This window comes from Botrytis cinerea, chromosome 8 (genome assembly GCF_000143535.2).
Source record: "Botrytis cinerea B05.10 chromosome 8, complete sequence".
In the NCBI taxonomy this organism is placed as follows: Eukaryota; Fungi; Ascomycota; class Leotiomycetes; order Helotiales; family Sclerotiniaceae; genus Botrytis; species Botrytis cinerea.
Genome location: NC_037317.1, coordinates 202,485 through 223,039, shown reverse-complemented (window position 1 = coordinate 223,039; position 20,555 = coordinate 202,485). Strand labels below are relative to the sequence as shown.

At 42.5% G+C, this 20,555-nt stretch overlaps 4 protein-coding genes across 5 annotated transcripts; 2 read left to right on the top strand and 2 right to left on the bottom strand.

Annotated features, from left to right (window-relative positions):
- Window positions 1–752: 752 nt before the first annotated feature.
- Window positions 753–3,457, top strand: BCIN_08g00450 (hypothetical protein). 2 transcript variants are annotated; one of them, XM_024694321.1, is made up of 2 exons: window positions 753–1,381; window positions 1,445–3,457. In XM_024694321.1, exons 1-2 carry the CDS (start codon window positions 924–926, stop codon window positions 3,213–3,215), a joined length of 2,229 nt encoding a protein of 742 aa, XP_024550110.1. In that variant the 5' UTR covers window positions 753–923; the 3' UTR covers window positions 3,216–3,457. The 2 variants fall into 2 exon arrangements, with proteins under 2 accessions (XP_024550110.1, XP_001552566.1); XM_001552516.2 differs by having other exon boundaries at window positions 753–3,457.
- Window positions 3,458–12,098: 8,641 nt separating this feature from the next.
- Window positions 12,099–15,868, top strand: Bcnnf2. The gene has a single exon (XM_024694320.1). It carries the CDS (start codon window positions 12,578–12,580, stop codon window positions 15,587–15,589), a length of 3,012 nt encoding a protein of 1,003 aa, XP_024550109.1. The 5' UTR covers window positions 12,099–12,577; the 3' UTR covers window positions 15,590–15,868.
- Window positions 15,869–16,835: 967 nt separating this feature from the next.
- Window positions 16,836–18,037, bottom strand: BCIN_08g00430 (hypothetical protein). Its single transcript, XM_001552523.2, has one exon. It carries the CDS (start codon window positions 17,941–17,943, stop codon window positions 17,218–17,220), a length of 726 nt encoding a protein of 241 aa, XP_001552573.1. The 5' UTR covers window positions 17,944–18,037; the 3' UTR covers window positions 16,836–17,217.
- A 128-nt stretch (window positions 18,038–18,165) lies between these two features.
- On the bottom strand, window positions 18,166–20,195 carry BCIN_08g00420 (hypothetical protein). Its single transcript, XM_024694319.1, has 2 exons — window positions 19,819–20,195; window positions 18,166–19,689 (listed from the first exon to the last, which is right to left on the bottom strand). The coding sequence occupies exons 1-2, from the start codon at window positions 20,134–20,136 to the stop codon at window positions 18,676–18,678; spliced, it is 1,332 nt and encodes a 443-aa protein (XP_024550108.1). The 5' UTR covers window positions 20,137–20,195; the 3' UTR covers window positions 18,166–18,675.
- Window positions 20,196–20,555: the final 360 nt, after the last annotated feature.

Here is a 20,555-nt window from a genome sequence, read left to right as displayed (position 1 = left end):
TTGCCAGTCCACTTCTTGAAGTCATGGATCGTGCAAGCGAGAACTGCAAAGCCTTTCCCCCTTTCTTGATCAACTCAAGAGATGCCTCATCTTGAACTCGCTTTCCTCTCTTTTTTTTTTTTTTTTTTTTTTTGAATTTCTTAGCGATTTGAATCTACATCTTTTTTGTTCTCTTCTTCCTCTCTTTTGGCAACACCTGAGATCTGGATGAGACGGTAAGTTTTGCCGCTAGCCTCGTAGTCAATTGGCCATGCATGTTGAAGACGTGGTATATTTGCAGCAAGCACACGGATTTTGTGACTATTTCTACTACACAACAGTATAGGTAGAACTCACAGTGCACCTTTCCAACAACAATGGGTCTCGACGTTGGCAAGATTCAGGATCCCGCAGACGCATAGATTGAAAATTGGGAAATCGTGCCTTTCAAAGAAGCTCAAATAATGTAAGATTCGATAGGTACTCTAAGATATGATCTTGAAAAGGGTGATTGAGCTTGAATTCTTAGATTTTGATTAATCGCTAGATCCAGAATAATATATTGGAAGAAGCAGTGTCAATAAAGCTACGGCAGTCAGTAGGAGGATGAGGTGCAGCTTCCAGATTCGTTATCAACAGTTCCGTTCAGCTCACAGTCGCTCTTTCCTCTAATATACAACCACTAGATTAGACTGCTACGCCTCTATTTCTCCTCTCTCCCCCCCCCCCCCCGCCCCCCCCCCCCCCTCTCTCTCTCATTATCTCAAAAACCCGCACATTTGGATACTGATATTTCTCAATCCTGCGCATTGTTACTGTCACATATCCACAACTAGACATTGCTTTATCGGCTCAAATTAAATTCACGGAGGCATACGCTAATATATCGCACATTGACTGCAACGCCTTTACATGCAGCGTTCCAAACAATAAACAAAGACAGCATGGCTATTCTTCGATTCTTACAAGATCCCGTAGGAATAGCTCCGGAATTCGTTACATCTACTACAGTGGCTAGTCAAGGACTTGTACAACAAACTTTGACAACATCGACTTCTACAAGTACAAGAAGTAATTGGCTGGCCTTATCAGCCATAACACCCACAAAATCTTCTACCTTTACACCTATTCAGACACTCATAACCTCTTTATTGTACAGAGAACCTTCGAATATTCAGTTGACCGTGGCAAATCCGGCACCTACCAACGTTCAAGGCGAACCATCTACGAATGTGCATTCGCATTTTCCACAGTTCGGAAGACTCGCAGTCACTCCATATCAGCTCATGTATATAATAGCGGTATGCGTGTGCTTCATGATTCTAATGAGTTTCTGCTGTTGCACGGATGATATAGGGCGCTATATAAAATCAAATCGTCGCACCAATCCTGGCGCAACAATGCAAGCAGCCCCTGTGTGGCCAGGAGCTTTACGATTCGTAGATGGAGCTAACGACGGAAACAGGAGCAACAGAACTTCCCGAAGTCATTCTACTATCGGCGATTCTACTGTTAGACCTCTTATGCCTCAATCTGCGGAAAGGATTGATTTGCCTGCTACTTCTATCATGCCTATGAATACTTTTACAAAAATAACCATCAAAGCATGTGAAGAAGGTCACGAATCTATCATTCTTGATGAGATTGAATTACGGGATTTTGCCGCCGCACCATCGTGCCATAACTTTTCAAATATAATTTCTGATTTAAACCATGAGTATTTTACCGATAATCCTGAGGCTGATGCTCGAGATCGAAAAAAAGTCAGTTTGCGTGGGGGCTCTGGTTTAGAAGAATATTTATTGCGTACTGGGGCTATAACTAGTTTCAAGCAAACCGAGGAGAGGTGGAAGCCAACGTGGTCTGCCACAAAATCTCTATTCGGCTCCCGGCGCAGAGAATCAGAATCTATTTCAACACAAAATGCCTCACATTCTGTGTCAAATAGTTCTACAATTTCTGGCAACAACCACTCTCCACCACCACAAAATGGCGATCGGTCTCTTGGAAAATCATCTAAGACTACATCTAAACGTGCAACAAGACAAGAAAATACTTCCGGTACGGCATTCTCCTTCCCTGTGAGCGAAGGAAGTGACTCGGAGATTCCACGTTTTCCCACCCTCAACCGAATCAAACGAAAACTCGGACCACTTATCCATTCAGTATCAAAACAATCCTTGAGAGAAAGGTTTTCATCAGTAGACCACAGTGGAGAGTACAGCACCGAAAAGGCAAACTCAGAGGAAACCCCATATAGTAGCACAGTTCGAAAGGCGCTTCGAAGAGCTCGTAGCTCAGCTTCAATTCCATTTGGACTTTTCAAACTACCTGAACCGGCAAGAAACGACCCAGAGCCTTCGGCTGCGGGACCCGTTTCTATTATTTCTAACCCTAACGATGCTAAATCTGTGAATTCCGATACAGCATCAGAGAATACTCTGAAAGCTAGGTCTCCAGTTAGTACTTTGCTTGGAGTCAGAGCTAACAGGAGATCTGGATCTGGACATCAAAGCAGGACTTCGGAAAGGATGGCCAAGCACAGTGTAGCTGATCATATTGATGTGGCTTCTTCATTGGCCTTTTCGAATGCTCGCAGAATTGAGGGAAGATGTGGATCTGGATCTAGCTATAAAAGCAGGGGCCCGAAGAAAGCTGTCGTTCCTATGGGTAATCTGGAAAGTGTGGCTAGGGAGAATGATTCTGGTTCTGTGTTGAAGTGTTCAAATTCTCAAGGAGAGAGGAGCGAGAGCTTCGGGCCTTCTAAAAATGCCTCTGAAAATGGTGAAGAGAAGAAGGATGATAACGAAACTGAAGATGAAAATGGGGCTCAGGCTTTCGATCCAACAGGTGGTGATAAACTAGACTCGATTCACGTTGTATGTAGATCGAATATCAGTGAAGAGGAGGACAATGATGATGCCGTTGAGATCGAACAAGAAAGTACCGACGAGCCATTCTCATGTCGGAATCCTACTTCTGTCGGTCATGCAAATAAATCTAGTAATAGTGGTCAAACGGCAATGGCAAATCACTTTCATGCGAGAGCGAGAAGAGTCAGAGCAGATAGTACGGATAGTTCTAGAAGTTTCATGACTGGTAATAAGAGAAAACTGAGGGGAAGATTGGGTTTATTGATGATTAGAGGGGTTACGGGCGGCGAAGACGGGGGAGTAGGTGCTAGAAGGGGTGGAAAAGTGGAGTTGGTTCCGATGAATTTGGGGGGAGATTATTAATGGATGGAGGTGAGATATATGCGTATATCTGCAGGGGATGAGAAGAGGAGGAGTAAGAATAAGAAAGTTTGGAATATTAATAAGAGACGACGTTCTTAGTATGGATATGGCATGAGACTATGAGTAAGATTAAAGGAAAATGGAAATGCTAGAACATAATTAGATCCACTATCAATCATGAAGGAAAACAAAAGTCAGCAACATGATTATAAACTATTAATGATAATCAATTCTTCCCTCCAAGTAATGAGTTCCAAGGTTGACTTTTTTAATATAGTAAATCTAAAAATGAATTTCCACAGTCGAACAAATTCTTCCCAACATCCAAATGACTTTCAATTCGGGTGCTATGTTTGAAAAAGCAGTAAACGTGTTGAAATATACGCGGTCATTAGGATCACACCAGCCAGCTTCTACTGAGAGTAAATCTTTTGTTGATTTCAACACATTGAATTATTGCTTCTGGGTGATGAAGATACCCAACGTGTTGTTTGGATTTGTCCAATATTGGAGGGAAAGGACGTGATTGATAGAAACGGGCGGTGGATATGGTGATTGGAATGAAGGTTTCTGGAGAGTGGGCAGGTTATTGAGTGAAATTCTGGTCGTAGGAAATTTGTATGAATAGTTAAGAATGGGGCAGTGTTAAAAAGGGAATGCAAAGGAATAGAGAGAGGTGTTGGAGGGGTGAGAAGTGTAGAGAATTCAGAAGAATGAGAGATAGAAGGAGTAGACTTTAGGTATATGGGAGGAATCTAGATGGGAAAATGAGGGTCTTGAATGATATATACATAATCGAACCTGTTGTCATTGTGGGTGGACTTGCGTGGCTGTAAGGTGAGCTGCTTTCGGTGATATGGACGGAACAGTTGACCGGGACAGGGTATAGTGGGGGTATCTAGATGTATGTCTATTGTTACGATTTAAGAGAATTTCTAGAACTGGAAGAATAGTTAGCTCAACAATTTTGAATGGCGGCCAAGATGGTTGATTTGCCACACAAGTTACCTCGATACTCGCGCTACAGTTTTTGTGGGTCCAGAGCTTAGGCGAGGGGTATATTCTGGGAGCCTCTAGAACTCATGATCAATGTTCTCTTTAAGATAGTCTTATTGTTTTTAAGGTATAGGCTGGGCTGTGGTACTCTAGATTCTTTGGTTTGGGCTTAAAGCGTAAAGATGTTCTGACTTCTAAATCGGAAGGGAACTTGGAAGTCACTCTTTTCCGATCGGGAAATTGTGTAAAGACTTCGAGATTAAAGGCCAAGGAATGTATTCCCAATACATGGCGCGATCACAATAAGAAATTCTTCTCCTAAATCTCAGAGTTATGGTGATGGAACAGATATTGATACATTCGCGAAGGAATACTGTTCAACTGTTTCGAGGTCTCATTTCCAGGTGTGCCCCACTGCACATGCTCGCATGGTATTTTTCTAATGGTATTCTATATATTTTAGTATTGGCTACTCTTTAGTCTTTCGTATATTGAAGACCATGATATCTTAAGTCTGTTCCTTATGAGTTCTTCTATCAATCACAGAATGATTCACCTACAAAAATAATAAGTGGAGATGGTCGCAAACCCGCAAATCTGCGACCTTTGATCAAGTCATTCACTACGATCCGAATGCATCAAATTACAAACTTCTCTCTCGTCTGATGTTTAAGTCGTTTCCCACCAAAACATATTCCACAGGGCGCAAGCTTGTGGGTCTCGAAAATAGGCAAGCGAATATCTCACTTTCAACCACTTCGCCAAATAGAACAAACTCAAGGCAAACAATACAAACGTCTCTCACCGTATCGACCTCGTCTATTTATGATTAAATAAGTCGCAATCAACAAAATTGCGAGGTTGTTGTATGGCGTAGTGGTAATATTACTGCGGCTTAATCGCACATCCGCTGAGGTTGGCATGCGGGATTTATCTCTCCTTCACAGCGCGTGTCCATACGGGCGTGTAACCCCTCTTGAGCGATCTAACATACTTGATCAATCTTGAGACGGTGTGGTCTGGCTTCCTTAGTTTCAGCTTCTGTAGAATAAGATCTCGAAGTTGAATAGCGCCTTTAGCAGAAACCTGTTCTCAGGATTTCTCAACTTGAGTCGGATATTACCCGATTCTTGTATCTCTTTTTTTGTTTGGATCTTTGGTTTTTGATTTGGTTTTTTGGAAAGGTAGTGCGCATGCGACAGCATGGACAGCATGTCTTCAAAGCTCAATAGTTTTCATACTGGCTCGAAGATATAAGATGATATCGGCATTGATTCTATCATCGGTTTTCTGATCAATGCTTTCCGAACTTTATTCATCCTTTTTCCTCTCTGGTTTTTCAAAATCTCTTGGGTTGTCGCCAAATGTGTACGTGATATGTGGTCGACTGTCATCCTTTCGGTCGCTATTACCCAGATATTCTACCAATTTAGCATTTGGATAGTGAAGCATGTTCAAAAAACTCCATTGTTAGGCTTTATCTCAATTCCATTGGCGGCCAATGCACAAACTTTCCCTTCCTCGGAGAATGATTTTAGGAGTTTCAGGTAATTCTTTTGACTTTCGGGCCCAAGGACATGTTCAAAGAGAGTAGTTCCATATATCAGGTAACAATTCTTGCCATTGTCTTCGATAGAGTCAATGTGTGAACGCAGTGAATAACTTCAATTCAATGGCTACTATATTATAGCATTAAACTAATACGAAAGAGACTAAATCTTTCTAGTAGTTCTCAAATAAGAACTACTATTCTCTGCACATAGCTAGCTCTTTAGGTAGAATACATGGAGACAATTAGAACCTACGCAATCGTGGGTGTTACGTCTTCCACATACCTCTGATACAAATAGCCAAGTACTTCGGTGATGAATGTGGAGTGTCTACCCTGGTAGCAATCCGAGTTGCCAGAGTAAATGAATCTTCACTCCTGCAGGCGCTATTGGCACATCTTTTGCCCTCTAGTGGAGGCCGCGACGAAAGACATGTATTGTAACCACTGCTACAGTGAATGTTTCTTCTGTGTCTTCCAGTCTGTCACCCCAGCAGTAACTACCTCGAGAGAGTTAAGCAATATACAGACTGTCTTAGGTATGAATCAAAGCGATAAGCTTACCCGCACTATAAAATCAACCTCGCTACGGTCCATATGCAGGATGTTTATATATACGTGATCTGAACATGAAAATGATATGCTTGTATGCTGACTATCAAGGTTAAGATTACATGGATATTGATCTGAAACTATGGCTAAGGCCCTATATTAAATTTATCATAGCCCTAGAGACGAACTCTATGCTGAGCTTTCGATAGAAGTCTTTTAGATAAAATATGTTGAGAAAGCTGCCTTGTGTCGCTTACCGAATTTTTGGTTTGTGATGCTGAGAATACGAGTTTGCTACTAGCTAGCTCACTGCATTGTATCCTGAGTTGCAACTACATAGAATCAATATCCGCGCATCGGAATTCTTTCTTGCTATCACCATCATTACTTCCTCTTCCCCCTTACCCATTTCTCACGCTCAATCTTCTCCTCAAATTCCCTCTCAACATCTTCCACTTATCCGCCCTCGCCCCAATCACTGAATTCGACACATCACGCAAATTACACAGTAGTGAACCAATTCTTCAACAGAAACACAATCTTCTCTCCTCTCAATCCTCTATCCCATTCCTTCCCTCCCTATAATCCCTCTACCCCATCATTCTTCAATTTCCTTCGGTTTCTCAAAATCAAAATACTACACTATCCCAGCGATCGCGAGCCTCATCTCCAAATACACCATCTCCTCCGCGCGCATCCGCATAAACCGAGATAATTACATAAATATCTCCACACCCTTATTCCCACCACCTATTCATCTCCCTTGGGAAACCCAAAAGACAACCAAGACCAGCGCGTAGACTCGCACACACACAGAGAGAGACATTAAAGAAAACTACGATGTAAACCGCAGACACCAACTCCAAGTTATGTTCAGATGCTATATATAACATAACCGTTTGCAATCAAAGATTTTGTGTTTTTTTTTTGTGGAGCTTGAGCTTGAGCTTGATGGAGTGGATATAGATAGTAGTTCTTGTCAAAATAATGACTATGCAATGTTTGCTGAACTCTACAGATAGATAGTGGGACCTAAAGCTATTTTTGGCAGGTGATTGAGGATGGAAACGCTTGAGAGAATTTTCATAGCTGTGGATGGAGCACTGCTTCCACTGCGTCAAGCGAGAGAGGGAGTTTTGATTTTAAAGTCTACGGGGGTTACCGCGGTATATGTTATGTAATGATTTATCTCAATCCAAAGAAGAGTCACTTATTGATCTAGAAAATGATCTTGCATGACCATCATAACGATTCCTGGCTTCCTACTGTAAGAAAAGGATAGGATAGGATAGGATGGATTAACAAAACAAAATGTTGTGCTCAAGTAAGATGACGACACTTTCATAGATGATGAATGACAGCTGATTTTCTTTATCGAATTAGCAGCTTCTATGATTATTGTTATCAACTTAACTCTACTTATCATATTAATTCTCAACATGATCACACAACCGAGACACATTTTCTGTATGAGAAATTGATTAGAAAATTAAATAGTTTCTCACCCCCTGAACATCAGCTTCGCATAGCTAGACTCACAACACGACGACAACACAACGTAGCCCATCAAATCTGCAAAAAGAATGACATGCAGCGCATCAGAAGCTATATTGCCATACAGCAAACAGTACAGTATCTCACACTCCTGTCCATCTATAACGATTAATCTAGCAAATAAATTCTCCACTCCATTAACTTCCCTCGATGAGACTGAGAAGTCGAGGTAAATCCTAGTTAGAATTGTATAGTAGCGACCTAGAATATTGTTCTGAGACATCAAACAAATACATGTGAATTTCACTCTGCTGCCTGGACCTTGTTTTGGAATTTGATTGGTATTGTTGGACCGAAGAGTGGGAAGCACATGAAGATCACTCGACGATCGTCTATTCTGCTTATAAGAATTATGACACGCACTTGACCCGAGAAAAATTAAATGCGAACGCAGCAGAAAGTCCTCCTTTCTCCTGGAATACATCATTTTTACCTTCTGCTATTCATAATCACGCTTCAACCTGCCACTTCGCCTTGCTGTAAATTGCGGTATATTTGTAAGCTATATTTATACTTGCAGCAAGCTTATTGGTATGGGAAGCTTCTGAAAACAGGTCGAAGAGAAATTGCGACTAGAGCGTCAAATGTCGAGCGCGGTGTTAAATATGAAGTGAGAAACGACGAATGATCGTGTTCAGCAAGAAGACCATGAGCTGTCATGGCTATGTGGGACGAATAACTCATGGTGATACAAGTATTGATCATCTATACACGGATGAGAGAACTGTTCGTGACTCCGAAATGTAAAGGCGTGAGATGGGCCAATTCTCAATGGAGTTATGAGCCATACCAATAGTACTCGAGTATCAATAATCAGAACCATAAGCCATACACCCACGTAGTCAGCACGGCACATGAAACGTACGCCATTTACATCCAGTATCAAACATGCCGCCCACCGCCATAACCCAAAGCAACCCTTCTCTATTTCCAGCCACCCACAACAGAAACCCTACGAAGATCATAGTATCAATCATACACTCGCTTTTCTTAACATGCTTTTTTCTGCGATATCGGTAGATTGAATGGCACGATGCCAAGAATTCGCATTGATCACTTGATGTATGTCAGGTTCCCGAGTATCAGATCGGCATTTGGAGAGTTGCATGCATTGCGTATGCATGGGAAAGAGGTGACTTGATTTGTTTGTTCCTTGATTGAAGTGAACAAGTGTGCTTCACCATACACCCCATTATCAGAGTTTATCCCGAAAATGGTAAAGAAGGAAAATGGAATGGGAACACATAGGTAAGCAACAATATGCAAGTAAACGGCCTTCTCACTCGAGTAATTACCCAAAATTTCATCCATTTTTAATCCTACGGTGTAGCGGTGGGTTGATTTTAAGGATGCGACGAGTTGTTGTACGATGCAAAGGCAAACGAAGGTTCTTTCTACCTCAACCATATGCTCTCGCCCAGACACGTAGATAGATAAGCAACAACATACAATGCAAACCAACTACAAGTCGTCTCACTCGAGCGACTATCCGAACACGTGATTTGATCATCTCAAAATTGAAACCCAATCTTAAGTAGCGGGTAAACGAACCCAACTTGAGTTTATCCCCCGAATCCATCGTACTTGAGATTTGAAGACGTTTATGGCGGTAGCTCAATTATATAACGAGTCATCGGATTGAATGACAGGAAAGGGTTAGATCATGCAGAGATTTACCAATAGAGGAAGATCATCAAAATTTAGCTTTAAAAACTCTGTTTTTCTGATACCCACTTCCAATCAATTAATCACCGTTTCAACCACGTTGTGATCCTTATGATAACATGGGTCATGATGGGCGAATGAATCAGCGATAGATGTTTGGCAGAATCGTGAAATCGCTTCATTCTACCAGGCGAGGATTGGCTGTTGTCCGTTCAACATCGACGTGATAACGGTAGGGTTGGTATACTTGAGTATTGATGCCGAACTTCATGGTGGTGAGAAAATGGGCGAAAGGAAAAAAATAAGGAATCGCGACTCTTTCATGCCCAAGTACTCGACACATCAAACATTGCCATCTTCCATATATCTTCAAAAATCATTCATCACATTGACTCTTATTGAAACATAGCATCTTGAGGAGAAAACTCGTCATATTCCTCGACTTCCATTCATCCTAATTGTATTACCCAGACGACATTGATTGAATATGAGGAGCAAGAACCAAACAAATCGATGTGCACCCACCCATTCTCGGGATATGATTGAAGAATAAGCCTTGTAAGTGCCGAAGCGATAGTCTTGGTCTTCATTGCATACATGTGGTGCATTGTTGAACAGGGAAGCAAGCCCCTCTATGGAGAAATCACAAGTTATGCTTTGTACTTTGTACATAGACAGTATATGTTTCCGAGGGAGGATTTAATGCGCATGATCACGGGGCAGAGTCGATGGAAGCACGCTCGCGGGATTGGACTTGGCCTTGGATCTGGAGAGCTTTTGAATCCAGATCTGGGAATGGTAGAAAGAGCAGGAGAAAGATGATGCTGGAGCAGTAGTAAATAGCTAGCTGTCTTCCTGTCCTGGATGGCCAGGAGCCAGGAGCCAGGAGCCAGGAGCCAGAAGCCACGACCCAGATCTACTCTGGAATTGATGATCGACATTGAACATGCAAGCGTGTGGGATGAGATGGGAATTTGGATAAAATGGCAGAAGAGAGCAACAGACGTGGAGGATACAGAAGAAACGCTTGGTGAACATTGGATTCGTAGGATTCTGGTCAACGACGCACTCGTACAGTCCTCGCAATTGAGGTTGTGTGGGTGGATGTGAAGCACGAGGTCGAGGCGGGGGCGGATATATTTTCCCTCGGTCTGCTCCGTATTCATACCGAGCTAGTAGCCAGTATCTCCAGCTCCCTCTGCCTCCCTCGACCTACCCAGTCAAGATTATTAGCTACACCTCTCTCTTTTCTCCTCTTCGTCTTCCTCTCTTTTTCGCCCCTCCTTCGCGCAAAACAGCGGATTTCAACTATGGATGAACTTCGGAAATGGATCTAAAGCGAAACGGTTTCGGTAGTAATCAGCTAAATCATGTAGTCCGCGGATTAAAAAAAACTTTATTAAAGAATGACCGTTTGACTTGACTCTCGACTCTTGACCAGTACTCCTGACTCCTTCAACTTGCATAAACGCTGTGCGTAAATGCATTAAGCAGGAGAACCACGGTGGGTCCTCGAGATCGATGTCTACGATGTACGAGTATTGATGTCTTGCACTCGTATTTGGCTTTGCAATCCATTTTCTCCATTCATTCTTTTGGCAGCATTATCATGGAGAGGCGTGAGATTAATCAATACGCGCTAGACTCAAGGCGAAAGTTTAACCCAAGAAAAGGGGACTTTGGGCGGGACGGCATACCGGGACGTACCTGATTCAACAACGGTTGGCTGGCGGGAAGTTGGAAGTTGGAAGCTGGTGCACCTCATGATATGGCATGGCATAGCATGCTGCGAGAGCAGAAGAGAAGACAAAGTCGGTAGATGAAATTTCGGTCGGTCTTAAATACCACGAAGCACTCACTAATTTGGGAGATCTTAATCTAGGATTGTGTATAGGCTGGTGGGCCAGCACCAATCCAATGAGTTTGGATGATAGAGGTGGGTTGTAATCATCTTTCATGGTTTGAGGTCGCGGTTCTGCATTGACAGATGGGTTACATTGTGGTTACATTGCCCTGAGTTGAGTGGTATGGATGTATGAACACTCCCTGCCTCCTACTTGGATTTCTTCAATATCTCCATCCAACAAACCGTTGGTCTCATCTCATCTCATCTCAGCCCATCGCATGCCACCATGGTATCTAGCCCATTGTCTCTAAACCCACCCCATCAATAGCCCTTCGCACCCTTCGCTCCATACACTCGCATAGCATAGCATATCAAACAATGGACAATACGAAAGACGGCTGCAAAACAAGCAATGCCACAAGGCCCAACAAGGCTCACGGCATAAAACGTAAAACATGCAATATCTGCGGGATCGAACTCGATGAAGAAAAAGTCTTGTGCTATATGATATGATCCCGATTTAATGCACACAGTCCAGGATTCTCAGTGGAGAGAAGGAGCGAATCGTGGATTCAATTTGGATATTGACTTCGGAATTTTAGTCATCATCTTCATGTCCCATAACACGCCGGGGTGTATCTATGCATTTCATTCGCTGCCTCTGAAATTCTTCTTCAATTCTAAAACGACGCAAATTTATTTTATTGGGTACACCCCTCGCGACTTTGTAGACTTCACTCCAAACTTCACTCCAAGCTGCCCTCACCCTGCGTGTCGTCTGTGTGGAGTGAAGCGGTCTCTCTCGGTGGTGTGTAGGGATTGAAATCTCGCTCGTCTAATAACAGAAGACAGAAAAAAAAAAGCCTGAGCACAAGGCACAAGGAAAACACCGACCACCACTGCAACAATTACTACTACCAACTACCACACACTATTACCACCTTGATACTTCCTTATAAACTCATCCACAAATTCCCTTTCTCGCACAAACACACATCGTTCAAGTTGATCACTCTTTCAACTTCTTGAATGGTTTCAATCTACAATTTCAACCCTTTTGATCAATCTATGCCTGATCTAAGGTTGCTTTATTCTTTGTTTGTCCTGAAATCTTTTGGAGGAATCTAGGAACATTTCCGAAGCTCCCATTCAAGCTGGCTCGGAAGATTCATCTGGGTCAGCAATCCACCCGGTCGTCGCATGCCTCGTCCTCTATCCAACTCGAAGCGACAGCAAGGGGCTGCGAACGTACGCGATACTCGTCATGACAATGGGCTTGTAGGTCCAGGGAAGAGGGTGCCTAGGCAAAAGAGTAATGGACATATGAACGGACATGCGAACTCCTCCGATTCTATCCCATCAACACCACCACCTTCGACCCCACCACCTGCAAATGGACACGCGAAATTGCCTGGCAACGATGACAACACTTCGGAACATAAGCTGGGGGGAGACGTAGCAAGGAGGACTTCAGTTGGTGGACATTCAGATTCTTCTCAAGATGGTTACAATATCCCCACGATTTCTTTCCCACAAGAAAATCATCGCCATATCAATGTCAATTCTGCCAAAAACCCTTCAGTACATCGCGATTCCGGTCCATGGCATTTCGCGAAGACTGTTTTGACATCCTGTCCAATCTCTGACACACTGGCCATTCTTATTGTTCTTCTCCAGGTCCCACCCGCTTTCTTGACGATCATCCAATTACTGTTCGCCACTTTGACATTCGTCCCCCCGTCCACTACTGCTACATCTGGAATAAGCTTCATCGATATGTTTGAAGGAACTACGGGTACACCATCATTGGCAACGATTATGGTGGTTGACGTACTGTTTCTCTTGACTTGGGTATTTCTATATGGTCCTCTGCAGGAGTTCATCTTGCAATTTGCACAATCGGTGATCGCATTGACTTTGGGAGGAGGTCTCAGTGGAAAAGAAGCTGGCATGAGGAACGTAGTTCTCTGCTTTGGTTACATTGGGGTCTCGCATTATGCCTCGATTAGCAACATTAAATCTGTTGGACTTCGTACGCTACTTTCATCCCCACGAAACTTTCTAGGATCATTCGACCTCGACGATCCTCTCGAGTCGATACCAATACCTATTCCAAATTGGAAAGACCGAATACCGATTTGGGTTCGAAATATTCTTGCGGTACACATTCTTGCACAAGGAGTAGTGCGGTATATACGAGATTTATATGTTAGGAGTCAAAAACGCGATCATGCAGCATCTACCCTGGGGGATCCTGAAGCAGCGAAAGGATCAGCAGATGGAGCCAATGATTCTTCTACTACAAACCCACAAACACCAGATAACGAAGCTTCAAATTCATTACATGCTAGTCATACAGCCATTACAACCAGGAAAAAGAGAAAACAAAGCGCACAAGTCCGCATTCAACAACCTTTATGGGCAGCTTTAGCAAGTACAAAAATCGTCATGGTCAAAGAGTACGAAACGTCGCACGCAGCTGCGGAATCGGCGGGTACAAATGCAACAGATGCTAGTAACCTTGGAAATGCACCTTTCAGTACCGAGCCAGATCGAATATGGATTACCAATGTTGGGTCTGATGCCGTTTTATTTAGTACCAGTTATTTTCCCAAGTTCACAATTCCCGACGAGAATCAAGATGATACGGAGGGGTCAATTGTAAACTCGAGAATGCCCATTTTTGTTAGGGTCAATCAAGCACATTGGCAACCTACAAGGATGGAAGCTAGTATTAACCCTAGCTTACCTGCTGGAAAAAACACGTGCTGGGATGGAGAAATCTTTGGGCTTGCGCCTTCTAGCAGTTATGAGATTGAATTTTTCAATGTCGTTAACAACAAAGTCATTTTCTGCACCAGCGTCAAAACGCTTAATACACCATCAGATACTGCAGCTGCAACTTCCCTTTCGCCTCTCCCTCCTCAAGTGTCGGGACGACCAGGATCGCCCAGTTCCACTATTCAACAATCAATACGAGCATCCAAGACTAAACTGGAAGAAGAACGTAGCCGCCAGAAACGCGAACGTAAAGACCAACGCACGAAAATCCAGACACTTCGCAGAGAGATTGATAAGCTCTCACATATCATAGCCACATCGGGTGGCAATGATGAAAAGCAACGTCAAAAAATTCAACAAGCCACCCTTCAGATTAGACAAGCAGATGAAGCCATTACGTCAATCCAAGCTGATATTGAAATTGCCGATCGATTACCTTCAGCATCAAAGGATTCCGAGTATATTTCAGCAAAGCAAAAGTATCGAACACAAAAAGAGCTCTATGAGAAAGCTAAATCAGACTTCACTACGAAAAAGAAGGAGAATGAAAAGCCAATCACAGCTTTGAGTGCTGAACTTCTCAACAAAGAACGTCAATCCGAGAAATTGGAAGCCAGATCTATTAAACTTACTCATCAAGCAGATGATCTTCGTGAAGCTAACACCAAAGGGTTGAATGAAGTTCAACGTAGGGAAAAGCAACGGAAGGATAAAGATGATGAAAGAAGAATGGTTCAGGCGAATTGGGATAAGTATAACGTGGAGGCACAAATGCAACTCCAACGGTATACTGATGACCTCACCATGCTTTACCCCTACATCGATCAATACACTATGGCTTTACAACAGCAGCATCAACAAGAAGCAAATCAGTTATACGTCAATTCCTCATGGACAACAGCAGGTGAAAGCTCAATGTCCGCATTTCCCGCATACGCTCCAATTTCGAATATGACAATGGGTATGCCTCAAATGGGTGGTTCAATGACAATGTCACAAACCACAAGGCAAAGAGGTAGAAGCTCGAGTATGTTAAGCAACGAGAGTGGATTTACCCAAGGTCCGGATTCGGATGAAGAACATACTCCTTTTTATGGACCACATCTTCAATCACAATCCCAGCCTCAATATTCTCCATACAATACCAATCAATCACCAAGTCCATTCGCTCCCGCGTTCCGAAATACATCAACATCGATTTCTCAATTCCAACAAAATGAATCATTGAATTGGCCACCAACTCGTAAGGGTAGTGGATCAGGTGATGTAGATGCATCGGGGAGTAGAAGTGGAAGTGAGAGAGATAGTATTGGGGATCCCAAAAGTCCACTGAATGAAAAGAGTCAGTTACCGTTTCCTATTGGAGCGGGACCAGGCTTTGGAATCGGGAGTGCTGGATCCAGGGGCTTGCGAGGGGTTTGGGATAATTGATTTTATTGATGCTGGTGGAATTTTACGCTGTGCTGGTGTTGTGTTCTAGTGTTGAGGGAAGCGAATTGGATTGAATTGGATTGGACAGTTTGGAGATGATATCGATGGGCTGTCCGACTAGTTTGACGATTACGCGGCATGGCTAGAATCTCAAGAGATGTGTGAAGTGGCGGTAGTTGGGCTAACTGGTCAAAACTGGTGGTATTAGAAGCGATATTGGCATAGCAGTAAAATTGAAGCTTGCAAGTTTATTTTCTCTATATCTCGATTTGACTTGCATGGTGATTATGATGTTTGATGTGTGATGTGTGAATGTACTTGTACTTGTACTGTACTGCCCTGTAATGATTCAATGCGTAATACTGTATATTGAGTACTTGCACTTGCACGTGGAAGTAATACGATAGCATCGGAGCGTGGTATAGACTGTATACAAGTAAAAATGGAAATGAAAATGGAAATGGAAATGGGAAAGGGTAGGTAGGTAGAAGAGTAAATAGAAGAGTAAATAGAAGAGTAAATAGAAGAGTAAATAGAAGAGTAAATAGAAGAGTAAATAGAAGAGTAAATAGAAGAGTAAATAGAAGAGTAAATAGAAGAGTAAATAGAAGAGTAAATAGAAAGATAGATAAAAGGGAGGGGGATAAAAGTAGTAGGTCGATTGACTGGTTACACGAGGAGTAATTTCTTTTTGTTCGTGAACACCGTCGTCGTAGTGTAGTGTAGTGAGTGTAGTGAGTGTAGTGTAGTGAGTGTAGTGTAGTGAGTGTAGTGAGTGTAGTGTAGTGAGTGTAGTGTAGTGAGTGTAGTGTAGTGAGTGTAGTGTAGTGAGTGTAGTGTAGTGAGTGTAGTGTGATGAGTGTAGTGTGATGAGTGTAGTGTGATGAGATGAGATGGAAGATGTAAAAGTAAATTTGTGGGCTTGATGGCGGATAGTTGGCTGTGTAGTGTATCTGGGCTGGGCTGGGCTGGGCTGGGCTGCTAGGGACTAGGTAGTGAGTAAATCTAGGTAGGAGGTTTGTGGCTTTGGGTTTGGGTTTAGGTTTGGGTTTGCGTGTTATGATATGATATTTATCTCGTATATGAGTCGGGGGTTTTGTGTAAATCAATCGACTTATTCTGGGAGAAAATGTGTTTAGATTATATAAAGTACAAGATAGGGATGGTGTGTTGGACTTTTTGATTATTGTATGTAGGTATGTATCTGTTAGCATATAGTGAAGTGAACTTAGAGTTTGATAGAGGGTGGATGTATCGTTGTGAGAAGTGTTTGAATTGGATGGAGTTTGGATATGATTTTAAGGATCTATTTTTGTGTTTCTGTTTACATACTCCCATCCCAAGCTATGCATACCTTCTTCTGGAAGAACGTTTGATTTTAAAAAGTATCGAAGATTTATGAGAGAGAGATGAGAATTATTGGATCCTTACCCTTACCCTTAACCATCTAAAAGAAAGTAGGAAATATATCAAAATTGATGCTGAGGAAAATATGATATTTAGGAACCGAGATTATGTGGCTGTACATTTATGCGAGCATGAAGACGTAGGTGTACGATGAGAGGGAAAATTGCGTGCGGATTGAGATCGAGCAAGATTATTTCAGAGCTAGTCTTCATTCATTGAACCTATCTTCGAATCGTCGACGGTCCCGTTAGTGGAAGAGGAGAAGTAAGATACACATCTTGACCTCCTCTTCTGATGCCTCTACCGAGTTGATTAGGGGGTTCGCGGTAAATGAAGCCGGAAGCATTATGGTCTGTCCAAGACAAATTTCCAGGGAACTCTGGATCTTTCGTGTAACCATGTCTCTTGACTTCCCTTCTGAATTGCAGCTCCCGTATTTTTTCTTCTTCCTTTCTCCAAAGTATTGTCCTCTGAGCTTCATCCATCACTTGAGCCTTACCCCGTTCTCTCTCTTGAGGTCTTGTCTCTCTTGGATTTCTAGCAAGCTCCTTGCCCTGAGTTTTGGCGCTTTCCCGATCTTGCAAAACACGACGAAGACGCAAGGTAGAATCATGCAAAGCCTCGAGACCTATCTCGCCGAATTGACCTTTCAAGACGTGTTCTGAAAGCCAGGAAGGCCTTTCGACCCCCTGAGACTCCTTCCATTGTATATTTTTATCCTTGGCATGCCATCGGATCGCTTCTACCTTAAAGCCTATGCTGATGTAGAAAGGTTCAAGCTGATTTGAAGCATTCAAAAATTCTCCAACTCGTTCAAGTAATTGTGTGGAATTAATCATAAGTCTTTGTGGAATCCCTTCCCTTAATTGCTTTTCATAACGCCATACATCACCCGCAACCCAAGCGAGTAACGCATCAGCCCTAGAGCTCCAAGTAGGTTTGGCCATCGTAAACAATCAAGAATTGTATTTTTGGTCTTAATGAATTGAAGAGTGTAAAGAAGTGTAAATCGTTTCAAAATCGAGATGTAAATGTTGTTTCAAGGGTATCAAATGCCAGATGTTGTAGAATGTGTGTGTAGAATGTGTATTTCAAGCGTGTATATTGAATGCAAAAACAAAAGAAAAAGAAAGCAGAACGGGAACTCAAACCTACTTGAGCACATTTGCTGGGACATATTGAGTGTATAAAACAATCATTTGCATGATTACGTTCACGATCTTTCTGAATATCTCGTATGAGTGTTGGATGGAATTTGATAAAATGTATGAGTCTGCACTAGGAACATGATGAAATGTGCGAATATATCTTCAGATGGTGAGATATGTAAGTGTGCATAAACTTGTTAATGAGAGAGAGGTATGAGTGTCGATAAAAACGCTGATAAATTGTATGAATATACCTCAAATTACTGATAATGTTTATGATTATCTACCAAGGTGTTGGTAAGAGGCAGGAGTGTCCACTGAAACACTGATAACCCGTATATGATATCATCAAATCGTTGATAAAAAATATCAGTGGTTACAGAGCTACTAACAAGATATAATATCCCTCCAAACTCTCATGATATTGGTGGGTATATATCAAACTATAAAACGTATGACGATGTGCTGGACCGTCATTGCGTTCTTCAAAATCCTCCCGGTAAGGATTTCCTCGAAAAGTTTGACATGAGTTCACCACCATTTCTCACATAAAACTCGCGAGGGATCTATACCAGGAAGATTTCGAACATAAGACACCATGGAATCAGTCATGGTGGGCGGTCCACATATGTAAACTATCGTTCGTGCTTTCTCCTCTTTTGTTCCTAGCACAACGTCGATGTCAAGGTTGGATATTCTTCGATGATGTGTTTTCATATTTGAGTTTGCGTTTGCCTTTGAAAGCTCGGTAGTGTTGTGGGAAGAGCCAGTGGCAAAAAGCTGAAGATCCCATTTCTCTCTTTTCTTGAAGATTTTTTGTAAACGATCGAGAAACAATATCTCTTCTCCTGTCTCTCCTTCTCTTCGTTCACCTCCTGCTGGAATGGAAGCCGGCACTTTGGTGCTGTAGAGAAATTTAACCTCAAAATTCTCGCATTTATTCTCCTCCGCATTTCCCTCGATTGTTCCATTTCCTTCTTTACTTCCTCTCTTCCGCTCTCCTCTCCTTCCATTCTCTTTCAATTCGGCATGAATACAAGAAATCATACTCATCAAAGGGTTGATACCCATTCCGCCTGCTATAAACACCACCCTATTTCCATCTTCCACCCGCTCCTTCCGATACTCTTTGCTTTCCTTCTCATCCCAACAAGAAGGAGGCCAGGTAAATGATCCTCCAATTCTAACCGCAACCTCCTTTCCAAGAATTTCTGATGAAGACTGGAATAACCAGGCTACCTGTTCACTTATTTTTCCCTCGGAATTTAATTTCAAAATGGGCTTTTGAATCGCTAACTCGATACCGTTTTCTCTCTCCTCATTCACGTCATCGATTGAAGGGGAAGATTGGGAAGAGGGAATATTCACAATACTAAAACCCCCAGGTCTCTGTATTCCAGGGAGATATAGATCAATCCATTGCCCGGGTTTCCAGGTGAGGGGTTTCGGAGAGGAGTTAGATGCGGAATGAAGAGATGAGAAATAAAAGAGACGAGTGGTAGAGTTTATTCTTGTCACGTGTGTGAGGAACAAGTTATGAAGGGACTGTAGGGATGATTAACCAACGTTCAAAACTTTTCTTTCTGTTTGAGGAGGAGGGACACGGTATTCAAATGTGAGGAGATTAAAAGGAAGATGTGTAGTTTGGAAAACATGGAAATTTTATACACATACTTCATCCCTTGGTTCTGTTGCCGTCCGTTCTATGTGGCTTAGATATTGCTTTATGTTTTTTCCATCTTTTCCCCCGCCATCTATTGCAATTCGCTCCTTTCCCATCTCTTTTCGATTAATGTTCTCCCCTCTCTTTTCTTCCTCCTTCAACTGAGAACCAAGCTTGTCCTCCCTCCGGCTCGTGATCCTAGACCCCGAAGAAACACTCCGAAGGGAATCCAATCCAACGTTCAGTCGCGGCTGTACTTTAGATTCTGATGATCTTGTCGATATTCTTCGTGGGTGCCGGAATAGATAATTACGAACAATTGGATTCATTTAATCGAAACTAGCACTAGAAGCTTGGAAGAATTTAAGATGTTATAATGAAAACGGCCGGTGACAGGGGAAGCATGGTGAGATGAAGTCGACGTGAGGTACATGGCTTAGTAAGCATAACAGAGTCTGGAAACGTTCATTAATACAATTATGGTAATATGATTACAATATGTAAATTCTGGATTTCCTTTTGCTCTGGAGAGTTATCTGTGCTACACTTCTTTGGAGATTTCTCGATATATTGATGAGTACCAAGAGAGATGACTCTTCAACATCAATATGTCAAGAACTTCTTTGAGAGTTGTGGCTGAATCAACCGTATGGCTTAACTTTGTTGTGGCTAATCATGACAGTCGAGACGACCATCTCAACCTCAACCTCGCCACCACCTTCTCTATTTGATCAACCCTAAAACGTAT